General features: G+C 42.3%; 1 protein-coding gene across 1 annotated transcript in view; it reads left to right on the top strand.

Moving 5' to 3' along the window:
* galr1b (galanin receptor 1b) overlaps positions 1-4,775 on the top strand; it is a gene marked incomplete at both ends in the record, with an annotated part of 29,934 nt that extends 25,159 nt beyond the window's left edge. Inside the window, one exon of the mRNA XM_084055291.1 lies at positions 4,458-4,775. Coding sequence (XP_083911417.1) covers positions 4,458-4,775 — 318 coding nt within the window. The remainder of the gene's footprint in view (positions 1-4,457) is intronic.
* Between the last annotated feature and the right edge of the window lie 8,899 nt (positions 4,776-13,674).

Raw genomic sequence — 13,674 nt, 5'->3', positions numbered from 1 at the left:
TCGTCAAATCACGTGCAAACTCCAAATGACTCTGTTTGTCATATTTTTTTCAAGATCTGAACCGCTGTCGGTACGCCTCGGGGACGAGCTCGAACGACTTAAGCACCGCCTCTTTAACCAGAGAGTAGTTTTGACTGTCGGCAACACTCGTTGCCGAATAAACCTCCTGCGCTCTGTCTGTTAATACGCATTGTAACATCAATGTGCGCGCCAAGTCAGGCCATTTCCGCACGTCGGCCACGCGCTCAAACATTGTAAAGAATGCCTCAGGGTCACGTTCAGAAAACTTGGGAACCAAACGTATATTTCCATTAACATTAAACTCCCCCATGGACTGTCCTGCAGGTTCTGTAGATACTTTTGCATCAGCTGAAATCTTACCGTCCCTTATCAAGTCTAACCTGCACTGCTCTACTCGTACTTTTGCCTGTTCAGTTTGCTGTTTAGCCTGTTCACTTTGCTGTTTCATTTTCTCAATTGCGTATTGCGTGTCTAGCCTCACTTTGTCTTGCTCCGCCTGCAACTTTGCTTGCAACATCAGTAGTTCTTTTTGTTGGTCGAATGTCAACCCTGGCATCAATACAGGTAACGGCAGCACCGCCGCTGTATCTGACTGGATAGTAGAAGTCTTTTCTGGCTCTTCATATTCCTTTAACAAATCAGTTTCAAATAAATGTACTCTTAACACTGCCACTAAGGTCTCCTTTAATTTCTTGTCACCTGCCTCAATTTTAATCTTAAAATGCTCTGCTATTTTAAGTAACTGGTCTTTGGTGCACTGAAGTAACAGTTCCTCAGAAGGAGCAACCAAAAATGCTTCTAGGGTACACATCCTGGCTAATGTGCGCTAAGTTAGCCACCCAGCTGGTAAACAAAACAAAATACAAGTGCCCCTCTGCTCTATTTAAACCCCAAACTAACTCCACCCGTCTTCATGCCGGTTTGCGGAAGGTATTTATGCACTGAAGGCCACCGCAAAGGCCTAGCTCATACCAAGGGGTAGGAAAAGCAACCAGGAACTGGCGACCTACGTCCAGCCCTTAGCTGTGCCCCCGAGACAGAATGTGCACGCACCGGTACACACCTGCTACAGCCGCACCTTGCACCTAAACCACCCCCCGGCCTAACCCTGCGACCTAATCTTTTAACCCAGTAACTAAATCGCACCTAACAGGGACACTCATACAATACTGAAACAAAAAACAGCCAGGTAACTTCTTTTTTTTTTTTCTTCTTCTTCTTTAACTTAGCAGCACAAATACCAGGAAAAAACTCCCCCCGTAGAAACTTAATCAAATCTGTAACTTATCAAAATCTAAACAGATTAAATTCAAACCAAAGAAATTAACTGCATCTCCCAAACAAAGTCCAGACAAAACAAGCGTGTAACATCGCTTTGTCTCTACTCACCGGACCGTTGAACCAACTGGACAAGGGAATCACCGGATTGATTCCTAAATGACACTCCTTTCAAAAAACCACGGCGCAAACGAGCCCTTCAACTGCCAATTTGGCCAATTGACACCTGCGTCGCAGCAAACAAATGCAGAAGGGCGAGTCACTTGACTCACCAAACTTACTGCACACTCTAAACTTTTACGGAACGAGCCCCCATTTTGTTATGACCCTGGCCTAGGGGGACCAGGGAACACAACAAAAACACAGGGGAGACGCAGTTTACAAATAATATAGTGTTTATTAAAGTAACCAAAATGAACAAATAATCATAAATGAACAGATGAGGTGTGGAAATCAGTAAAGTCAGTAGTGTGATGCGTGTATGCATGAGTGAATTGTGTAGTGTGTGTGAGTGTTGTATGTGTGAACATAAATGTGAGAGCAAAAGGTGTAGCTTGGGTGAGGAGCAAAATCAAATGAGCTGAAGGAGAGAAAGAGGACTGGGGAGGCAGGCTTTTATAGGGCGTCGACACCCGGGCCCAGGTGCACGCCAATCTGGCTGATTGCCAACATGTCACTGCTCCCCAAGTCCTAGGAACCAATGAGAACACAAATGAATACCAAGCAAACCATATACAACCTAAGAGTGACATATATAACATACTACTATAATAGCATACAGGGAACCGTCACACGTGCTAGTCAATCTAAAGACATCTGTGCTGGTGCTCACTCTTCCCCACTCACTGCTGACCCTCCCTGGGGGAAACACCTAGCCAGATTATCAGTCTGAAACTGCGTGGAGCTTCAGTCTGAAATTGGCTGCAGTGTCGGCGATTACAAGGGGGAGGGGATTTGAATTTCCCTAAACCAATCACAAGAGATCCACGGATCAGCCTACATCTGTCATCGGACAGCTTGTTTTAGCAGATATTCGCTGGTTGGCTTGTCGTTAGACCCACCCCCACCTCCGACTCTCATTGGACGGTACTTTTTGTATCGAAGATATCCTAGGCTCACATTTCAACACCAGACCAAGAGGCAGTCCACTCAGAGAGTGGGTGGGGTCTATGGTTTGGAACCAGGCTAGGAAACACCGTCTGGCAGCAACGTACAAGTGTTGACTGAAGCCTGCATGTTTATCTTCAAACCTACTTACCCCTGACTTGGGAAGACTTTATGTTTGTTTTGCATGATATGCAGGCACCCCCCCCCTGAACATTGTTAATGTCCTTGAATAAAATGTGATCAGAGAGAGAATCAGTTTTCAGACTGAGTTCAATCTTTTGTCTACTAGGGACGCATCATTTATTTTGTTAAGAGTTCTGGGAACAATATATGAACATGGAGATAAAGCAGGACGCCTTCTCGCGCATCAGTTGAAGGGCAGGATAGCCTCAGATCATCAATAACTCAGGCACATTGACAACTAACCTCCCTGAAATGAATGAGACCTTTAAGATGACTTTTCTGACTTGTATGAATCGGACTCACCAAATAATGAAGCTGACATGGAATAGAATCCCCACCCCTCTTAGTCACCGGTGCCTTCCAAATGTCTGCCTGCTGCCTTGCTGTTGCTGATACAGTTCTCAAGCTTGTGGGGTTGTGGTTAAAGGAGACATCCGGACATTTTAAGTGTTATCTTTGATGTGTCGCTAATCACTCACCAACATTGAAAGGGACGTCGAGTTATTTCAGAGATTCCCCTTCGTCCAGTCTAACGATCCCCTCCGTTGGCATAATGGGAGCCTGTGGAAGGCAGAAATTCGCCTAATATAACAGATGCAAAGTTATTTTTTTCTTTACTCCTGCTCATTGTTGAGTGTCAAGATACTCAAACATGCACTGAATGTCGCGAACGAGCCACCGTACGCTCAGAACGAGATGACGCAGGTTGCTTGTTTCTTCCATAGAACCTGGCATCCATGGAAAAACAAGCAACCTGCATCGTCTCGTTCTGCACGAATGGTCGCTCGTTCACGACATTCACTGCATGTTTGAGTATCATGACACTCAACAATGAGCAGGAGTAGAGAAAAAACGAACATTGCATCTGTTATATTAGGCGAATTTCTGCCTTCCACGGGCTCCCATTATGCCAACGGAGCACCTGATTCGGATGCTATCAATGCATAGAATGGGAGATTATCACGTTCTATCAGACCATTGAATGGGCGAAGTAGGCGACCTACTGTCTACCCCGCGATTTATCAGACCATTCATTGGGCGTAATCAGGAGCTACTGACCTACCGACGGAGATGACTTAAATACTTCAGTTTCGGTTTTGGTTTTGGTTGTTTTGGTTTCGGACCATGACGGAGGCGCGCAGTCTCAGGCGAGCTGGAGCCCCGCAACGGGCCACTGAAGGAGCTAAGGCGACTGAGTTGCCGTCCGGAGCGGTGCGACGCTCGCCTGTGCCTACTCAGCGCCGTTCGAGTTATGTACCGATATGGACAGAATCGTAAATATTGTTGTGGGGACTGCTCCGCCTCCGTCGGTAGGTCAGTAGCTCCTGATTACGCCCAATGAATGGTCTGACAAGTCGCGGGGTAGACAGTAGCTCGCCTACTTCGCCCATTCAATGGTCTGATAAAACGTGATAATCTCCCATTCAATGCATTGATAGCATTCGAAGCCGGTGAACGGAGGGGGTCGTTAGACTGGACGAAGGGGAATCTCTGAAATAACTCGACGTCCCTTTCAATGTTGGTGAGTGATTAGCGACACATCAAAGATAACACTTAAAATGTCCGGATGTCTCCTTTAACATCATAAACTGGTGTTTTTAGCATAATATCATAAACTGTTCTCTCCTCTCATTTCTCACTGGGTTGTTAGTTTTTGTTATAAATCATGATTATGACAGGTAATTATCATTAATCCTTTACTCTGTTGACATTAATTTCCACACCAACATTCACATGAATTATGCTATAATTTGTCATACTTCGGTGCAGTTCTACTCAGGCAAACTTTATATCTTTCTCTCTTTTTTCTCCTCTCCTCTCCTCTCCTCTCCTCTCCTCTCCTCTCCTCTCCTCTTCTCTCACTCCAGACAGCCCAGACGGTGCTGCTGGTGGTAGCAGCCTTTCTCATTTGTTGGATGCCGTACCACATCATTGCGATGTGGGTGGAGTTTGGCCACTTCCCCCTCAATGATGCCTCCTTCGCCTTCCGCATCGTGGCCCACATCCTGTCCTACGGCAACTCCTGCATCAACCCCATCCTCTATGCCTTCCACTCCGAGAATTTCCGCAAAGCCTGCCGCCAGGTCTGTGGATCTCGCCTGTATCCTCCACCCCCCACTGAGAAGATGACACGCATCCGCGAGGGAAGTACATCATCCACCATACGCTCCACCACTGCCATTTGAAAGTAGCCAAGGGAGGCAGCAATAAGAGACACAAGAGAGCACCAATAAATAACATAACGTAGGGCCTCACTCACACATATGAGTGAAGCAACGCGCTGGAGACGTGGGACGAGACGGGGGAATGAGGCCGTTTCAATTCATTTCCTATGGACGTCACGTGGTCTTGAAGCGGCTGATGTGCCGCAGGGGAGGGGGAGGGGAAGAGGGGGGAAATGAATGGGTGTGTATGGGGCGGACGCATGCTTCACACGACTGTGTGAGTCCAGCCTAGCAATCTCTTGTGAGGCTGTGTGTTTTATGTCTTCGTTGGGGCCATTGGCAACAAACAATTCACTGAACAACAGTCTAATGGTTGATTTGAGCCAGCTGATTTGTGGTATAGTTGCAGTGATACATAAGGTGGCACATAGCAAGGTACAAGCTACACTTGGTTGGTTGCTGATGGACAATTACTTAAAAAAATACAAAATATATATAAAATTAGAGTAGCCAATTATTTGTACTCCTTTTTCTCCCAATTTAGTCTTTGTGCCTTTCATGCACTGCTATTGTACCCTACAGGCTATCTGCTTGTGAGGAGCCCCCACCGGGAGGACGTATAGCTCCTCCTTGCGAGCTTGTAGATCGGCTATGTTCACCAACACATTTTACTATTTTTTAAATAAGAAAATATGCCTAATAAGATTAGTCATGACTCATAGTGAGGCATAAGACACAGCACAAAATAAGGCCCTCAAGTTGTACTTGTTCACTACATTGTGTAGCCTACCTTTTTGAACTGAAGTTAAAACATTTATTCCTATTGATTAAAATTATAGGGCTTCAGTTGGACCTTTGAGACAGAAGAGGTTGAGATCACCTGAATTAGTGTGTTCTTTGTGACCACTGAACAGACATCCTTGAATAAAGATCAGAATAAAGGATAACCAAGTGCTCATTGTGCCGACATGATGACCATGTCATTCAGCGCACAAATGAAACACAAAGGAGGTTTAATTATCACACAGAAAAAAAAGGCTTTTTACAGGATAGAATGCTCATATTTATTAAGTATTAGAGAACTTTTGAATGGGTAGATTTGTATTGATTGGGTTAAACTTATATGAATTTCACACAATATCTGCTGAGCAGATCCATGTGTCAGGAGGAGGACCCCAAGTGGAATGTCAGATATTAATGTTGTGTGTGTGTGTGTGTGTGTGTGTGTGGGGGGGGGCTGTATATGCTGTATATGCCGATGGCAATTTGTTTTTTATTTCAAATTGCTAAACCTCCTGAATATTCTGTACAACAGTATCTAATCCATTATAGACAACTGTCTTACTTCAAACAGGTCGCTGTCAGGTGGAAACTTTGTATGTCCAAAACGAAAAACTAAATTTTTGTACTTTTCATTGGTTAAATGAAAACCAAAATTCAACCACTTTGAACCCCGCGTCCCTATTGGGCATGTCATTATAGGCAACCATTTTCAAATTGTTTCAAAAATCTTCCAAATCTCGGTGCTAACCTTATATACACATAAATAAATAAAACAGAATCTTAATTTATGGCAAGGACATTTATTCTCAGTCAAACAGTGATACTGTGAAATGTTCAGGTTCAATGTGCAGTAGTTCTCAAAGTTAGGTCCAGGGACCGTCAGGGTTCATTGAGGGGGTTGGAATAGGTCTGAACAAGTCTGTAACTCTGAGACTGAGCGTGCACAAATGAAACTAATGGAGTTGTTGGGGTCCTTGAAATCAAAACGTTTGAGAACCACTACTCTAGTCCTAATTGTCCATGGAGAGACTGCAGATCAAAGGGTCAACTACCAACTGTTCACTCTGGTACATCATAGTGGCGAGCAACCCCAGGACTCTGTCAATATGAGTGGTCAATATATCCCCTTTTATCATCACTTCACAATGCATGTGTCTGTAAGAAAATGTTCTCTATAGTGCGGTGCTTGTGCTGTCAAAGTTGTGATACCTTGCTGCAGGTGGTTGTGGTGATGTTGCAGCCGGGTTTGTTTCACTTTGTTGTCTGTATTTTCTTTTTGGTTGTGTGTAAAACAAAAATGGAACTGACCTATCTGCATTGTACATTATTGTGTTCTTGTATAATTATAATTATTATAATAATAATAATAATAATAATAATAATAAACCAATTAACTATTGCGCAATGTGTACAGAATGGAAGCAAGGGATGTTATGAATTACTGTGTCTCTGATTAAGACAGACTTTTACAATAGAAGAATCAGCAGAATCACTTTATTTGTCAATTTCCCTATGTACTTACTTACATAAAGAATATGAAATACTGTTCCCCCTCAGGCACTTGCAGTGCAACATAACACATCAATCCTATCTAAACTGATTGGATTGTATTTGAGGGCGGATTCAGACTGGGTCCGATTGATTCGAACCGTTCCCGAGTACGATTGGCCTCTCCCAGCTGGCCAGCATTCACATTGGCCAATATTCTTCAGTACCCGAGAACAGATTTCAACAGTAATGGTAAATATGTGCCTCATGGGGGTGCTGTTGACTATGGGGCTTTGGGAGATAGAGAATGTCATTGACAGAAGAAGAGTCACTTGTCAGAGTTTAGAGTGAATAATAAAGTTTGACTGTGTTCCTGACGCTGTCTTGAGTTATAATAATAACTGAACAACAATACACAACCAAAGCAGTGTGTGCGTTGGTCTTCGAAACCTCAAAATGTAACGTCGTCTCTGTTATTATCAATATGATATTGACGTCACTGACGCACCCTTGGTATTTTAGCAGTGATGTCACAGACTAATCCTTGGTATATTCATCCTAGTGGCAGCGTTACGCTACACATGTGTTTTTTGTTTATGTTTTTTCATGGCTCGCGCTACTCAAACACTAGCGGGATTATTATTTCTTGTCAACATTTAAGTAGAACTATGAGAAGGTACAACCCAGCTAAAATAATGTGTCATTATAAAAATATATAAAGCATAGATTAGAAGTCCACTTCCTTCTGTTGGTACGGATGACTTCACATTGCATCGTTCCGTACCCGAGTACGCATGATCCGGATCCGAGACTACCTCCGGAGGTGGTCTCGGGGAACGATACGCAACGTTCACACCAACCCAAGTGGTCCGGGGTGCGCACTCGGGACCATAGTCTGAATCCGCCCTGACTCAACATGATGTAATTGCAAAAGGAAATTGCCCTTGGCAGATTAGGTCTGGCCCCTCTCAAGAGATTGGATTTCTCTCCCTCCGAAGTTGTGAGGGACCAATCAGGGCCCAGTATGCAGATAAGGGGTGGGTTTATCATCAGAGGCATTTATTTTATTTGCCCCTCGGAAATGCAGGTTCCACACAGAGATTCCAGACTAATATCTACGCAGTGATATTAGTCTGGCCGTGCCAGGCTAGAATTGCCTTAGATCAGGGGTACGCAACCTGATTTCCTTTTACATTTTAATTTAAAATTTTCATTGTAGGCCTCAAGCAGGTTATCAACCTCCCTTTGGAACTCACTCCCACCTCACATCAAAGCCCTTGCCGTGTTCAAAGCCTCCCTCAAAACCCACCTTTTCAGACTCGCTTTCCATCAAATCTCCCTTTCTGCCTTTTAGTCTTATAGCTTAATGTTTTTGTCTTTTAAATTCTTCTCTGTTAATAAACTTGTTTGTTGTGTTATTATCATAATGTGGGGTCCAGGTAGCCTGGTAAACCCCCCCTTCCGGATATCTAATTAGGTTTCGAGAGCCTATCAGGCTTCGAACCCTATTACATCTCTACACTTTCATTATTATTCTTCCGCCGGTTTTGCCAGTTCTGGCCTAACCGCGTGGTCACTTTTTATGAAATTCGGCAATATGGTAGAGGGCTATGCCAAACGGCGAAAACCCGAAACTCACAACCATTGGCCAAAGGGTGGCGCTGTAGCACTCAATTGAAATATGCCAACTTTGAACAGGTACAGCTCATGCCCTGTTCGACCTACAGCCATGAAACTTCGATACACACATGCGTCTCCTCATGCCTAACAACTTTCGCTGTTTGACTTTTGACCTCTGACCTTTAGATCTCCCACCATTTCGAATTCTATGAAAAGCAGTAAAAAGCAGTAAAAAAATCACTTCTCCTGGGATTTATGAGCAATCTGTACGAAACTGTATACACATGAACTTTGGACCAATGCCGACAAACGTAACTTAGCGGATTTTCCATAAGTGAAAACGTTAAGCTTTTATAAGCCAATGAAAATTGCAGCTTTTTTTAAATTATTCATCTGCCCCTAACACATACATGCAGACTCACATTTGTTTGACACTTTGCAATATTGTAGAGGGTCCTTCCAAGTATCACTGAAACCAATCTTACTCCAATTGGTCAAAGGGGGGCGCTATAGCAATTTTTTGAAAATGCAAACTTTAAACAGGCAAAAGTCATGCCTCGTTTGGCCGACAGCCGTTAAACCTGCTTACACATGTGCCTTGACTCATGAGGAACACATGTATCACTTTGACCAGTAAGCTCTGCCCTTAGATTGTCTGCAATTTTGAGCAGTTTGAAAAACATTTAAATCCAGGATTTCTGAGCAATTTGCATGAAACTGTGTCAAATAAATGTTTGAGGCCCTTTTTCACAGGTTCAGGTGTGTTGGTTCAATAGCTTGATCGCTTAATCATCTGCCTTGAAACCATAGGGTAGCCGGTTCGAATCCCACCTCAGGTAGTCTTAATTATAATTGCATTGCACACAACATGACTATATCAATGAATACATGTGCAATTGTTAAAGATGACGAGAAATGAATACTTGAAAGTAGTTATTTTCAATGTATGACGTACTTCATTCGCGCTTTTGTTTTGTTTTGTTGGATTCTCCCTTTTCACTGTCTAAGGCTGTGTATTGGATAGCTCCACCAGTATGTGTGAGTCTCATGTGCCAAAGGTCCCTGGTTCGAATCCCACTTATTACAGTTCACATTTAAATTGCATTGTACAAAACATGACCCTGTTAATTCAGACATGTGCAATGTTTAGACAATAACACGAAATGCTTTTGAGAGTAGTTGTTTTTTATGTATGACATACTTTCTTGTGAAAATAGACGATCTACAATCTCACACCTTTTTAGATAGCAACGCGTTGTGAGCTTGTAGATCGACTATTTTCCACTAGTTTCCATTCCGAAATATATTGAGCAGTTTGAAAAACATTTAAACCAAGGATTTCTTTTTTTTTTAACCATTGTGTTTATTTGGAATATTCAACATATTAGACAGGGGATCAACATCAGCTCATCATATCATATCATTTCTTCACATCGTTCTTTTGGTGTACTCCCCTGGGGAGAAAACATCCTTTTAACGTGTCATTTTTTTACATTTTCACCCTCCCCCCCACCACCCCCCACCCCTACTACTGGTTAATGTCAGTACAACACTTAACAAAATACAAGACAAACGATAGAAGCAAAGGAAAACGGACAAAAAAAAAAAAAAGCAGACATATATATATATATATACACCCACGTACATGTACACCCATACATATATCCATATACACCTACACATATTTATCCAACCGACAAGAATAGAAATAAAGTGAAAATTGAACACACATCAGAAAATAATGTTTGAAAGGTAATAGATGAGTAGTGATATTTAAATGATAATAAAAATGGTCAGAGTACAGGAAAAGTATAAAATAGAAAATAAAACGTAAAAAATAAATAAAAAATAATAATGATAAAAAATAAAAATAAAAAGTCCCCCCCCCCCTCTCTCTCTTCTTAGATTTCAGCTTCAAGGCCTAAGTACAGCCGGGCTGTAAACATCCTCCACATTAGACTCAGTCTTCCACATCATTTGCGTCAGTGAAGTCAATTAGTTTACGCCAGATTCCCTCAAAGTCCTCTGGTTTTTGCCTAAGATTATACATAATTCTTTCACTCGGGATGCATGAAGTTAGTTCTCTAAGCCACAAGGAGGTCGCTGGTGGGAATTCGTCCTTCCACCTGAGAGCTATACATTTATTGGCTGTTGCTAAGGCTATTTTTATAAGTCTTATGTTATTGTTTGTGCAGCCTGGCAGCAGCGAGGTGTCACCTAAAAGAATAAGCCTGGGTTCATGTGGAACGTTTGTTTGTACTATCCTGGACAGAGTCCCCAGAACTCCCTTCCAATATCTTGACAAATGAGTACAGGACCAGAACATGTGGACCAAAGAGCCCACTTCAACTTTACACCTTGGGCAATGTTGAGATCTGGCCTGATCTATTCTATGCATTCTCTCCGGGGTGAAGTAGACTCTATGAAGAAGGTTAAATTGCGTTAAAATATGCTTATTACTGAAAGAGACGTGCTGAACTTTCTCACATAGTTCAGCCCAATCCCTTCGATCGAAATAATAATCTAGGTCCGTTTCCCATTTATTCTTTACCATTAGCTCCTCCTTTTCTAAAAGGAGATTAACCCCAGTGTATATATGTGATACTAACCCTTTAATGGTATTCTTGTTGCACAATAGATTGTCTAGAGGTAAAGTTTGAATGGTTTGAAGGTTTCCCCCTTGTTCTATTGAAATATAGTGTCTAACTTGTATGAATTTAAAAAAGTGTCTATTATCAAGGTCATATTTAGTTTTAAGGTCCTCAAAGGATGCCAGAACACCCTCCTTATACATGTCGCCAAAAGTTTTGATACCCTTCCTGAACCATATTTGAGTGATTCCATCTCTTAAAGCACTTGGCAACAGGGGGTTGGCATGAAAGGGGGTGTGGTCGTAGATTGGTTGGATGTTGCCAGTCTTTTTACGCACTTCAAGCCATAGTTTATAAGTATGTTTTATATAGGGGTTCCCCGTTAGTGACTGTAGCTGTTTGAAAGAAAATATATATGGGACCGAAGCAAGAGATATGGAGTCTAGGTCATGTTGTTCCATTTGTATCCAGGAGGGAGACTCTTGCAGGTCTGACTGCCAGGACCAAACTGCTCGTGATTGGGCTGCCCAATAATATAATTGAAGGTTCGGGAGCTTTAAACCCCCCTCACAGGGTTGGCCCTGAAGTACTCTCAATTTTATTCTAGGTGGTTTTTTCTTCCAAATAAATCTAGAGATACACGAATTCAGGTGTTTGAAGTAAATCTTTGGTACACCTATGGGTAACATTTGAAATAAGTAAAGCAATCTGGGAAGTACGCTCATCTTAATGCAGTTGATTCGACCTATTAAAGATAGTGGAAGGTCCATCCACCTATTTAACTCATCCTCTATTTTTCTTAACAGTGGAGAATAGTTTAAAGAGAACACTTTGGTACTATTATTAGGTATCTGGAGACCCAGGTAAGTTAACTCAGAGTTCCATTGAAAAGGAATAATATTAGTTGGGATGTTCTTCCCCTCTGTGTTCAGTGGCATCACCACACTCTTTGTGAGATTGACCTTATATCCTGAAACTGCTCCATATTCAGACAGTGTTTCTAATAGTGCAGGAACTGAAGTCACAGGATCTGTAAGATAAAGTAAGACATCGTCCGCATATAAGGAAATTTTATGATTGGCCCCTCCTATTTGCAATCCTTTAATTAAAGGGTGAGATCTAATTGCCACCGCTAGTGGTTCTATAACTAGCGCGAACAGTAGGGGGGAAAGTCCAGTCAAAACCAAGGATTTCTGAGCAATTTGCGTGAAAGTGTGTCATGTGTGTAAACTCCCTTTTCACTAGTACAGGTCTGTTGGCCCAATGGCTTAATCATCTGCCTTGAAACCACAGGGTTCCTGGTTCGAATCCCACGTCATGTAGAATTCATTATAATTGCATTGCACACAACATGACTGTATCAATGAATACATGTGCAATTGTTAACCAGTAAACTCCGCCCTTAGATTGTCTGCAATTTTGAGCAGTTTGAAAAACATTTAAATCCACTATTTCTGAGCAATTTGCGTGAAAGTGTGTCATGTGTGTGAACTCCCTTTTCATCAGTTCGGGTCTGTTGGCCCAATGGCTTAATCATCTGCCTTGATACCAGAGGGTCGCCGGTTCAAATCTCACCTCATGCAGACCTCAACTCAATTGCATTGCACACAACATGACTGTATCAATGAATGACCAATGCCGACAGACGTGAGCAAGCAGATTTTCCATAAGTGAAAACGTTAAGCTTTTTATAAGCCAATGAAAATTGCAGTTTTATGACAATTATTCATCTGCCCCTAAAACATACATGCAGACTCGCATTTGTTTGACACTTTGCAATATTGTAGAAGGTCATTCCAAGTATCACTGAAACCAATCTTACTCCAATTGGTCAAAGGGGGGCGCTATAGCAATTTTTTGAAAATGCAAACTTTAAACAGGCAAAAGTCATGCCTCGTTTGGCCGACAGCCGTTAAACCTGCTTACACATGTGCCTTGACTCATGAGGAACAAATGTATCACTTTGACCAGTAAGCTCTGCCCTTAGATTGTCTGCAATTTTGAGCAGTTTGAAAAACATTTAAATCCAGGATTTCTGAGCAATTTGCGTGAAAGTGTGTCATGTGTTTGAACTCCCTTTTCACTAGTTCAGGTGTGTAGGTTCAATAGCTTGATAGCTTAATCATCTGCCTTGAAACCACAGGGTTGCTGGTTCGAATCCCACCTCAGGTAGACTTCATTATAATTGCATTGCACACAACATGACTGTATCAATGAGGAGCATATCTATCACTTTGACCAGTAAGCTCCGCCCTTAGATTGTCTGCAATTTTGAGCAGTTTGAAAAACATTTAAATCCAGCATTTCTGAGCAATTTGCGTGAAAGTGTGTCATGTGTGTGAACTCCTTTTTCATCAGTTCGGGTCTGTTGGCCCAATGGCTTAATCATCGGCCTTGATACCACAGGGTCGCTGGTTCAAATCTCACCTCATGCAGAC

This window comes from Gymnoscopelus microlampas (genome assembly GCF_963454915.1).
Source record: "Gymnoscopelus microlampas genome assembly, chromosome: 1".
Taxonomy (NCBI): domain Eukaryota; kingdom Metazoa; phylum Chordata; class Actinopteri; order Myctophiformes; family Myctophidae; genus Gymnoscopelus; species Gymnoscopelus microlampas.
This window is presented reverse-complemented; position numbering and strand designations above follow the sequence as displayed.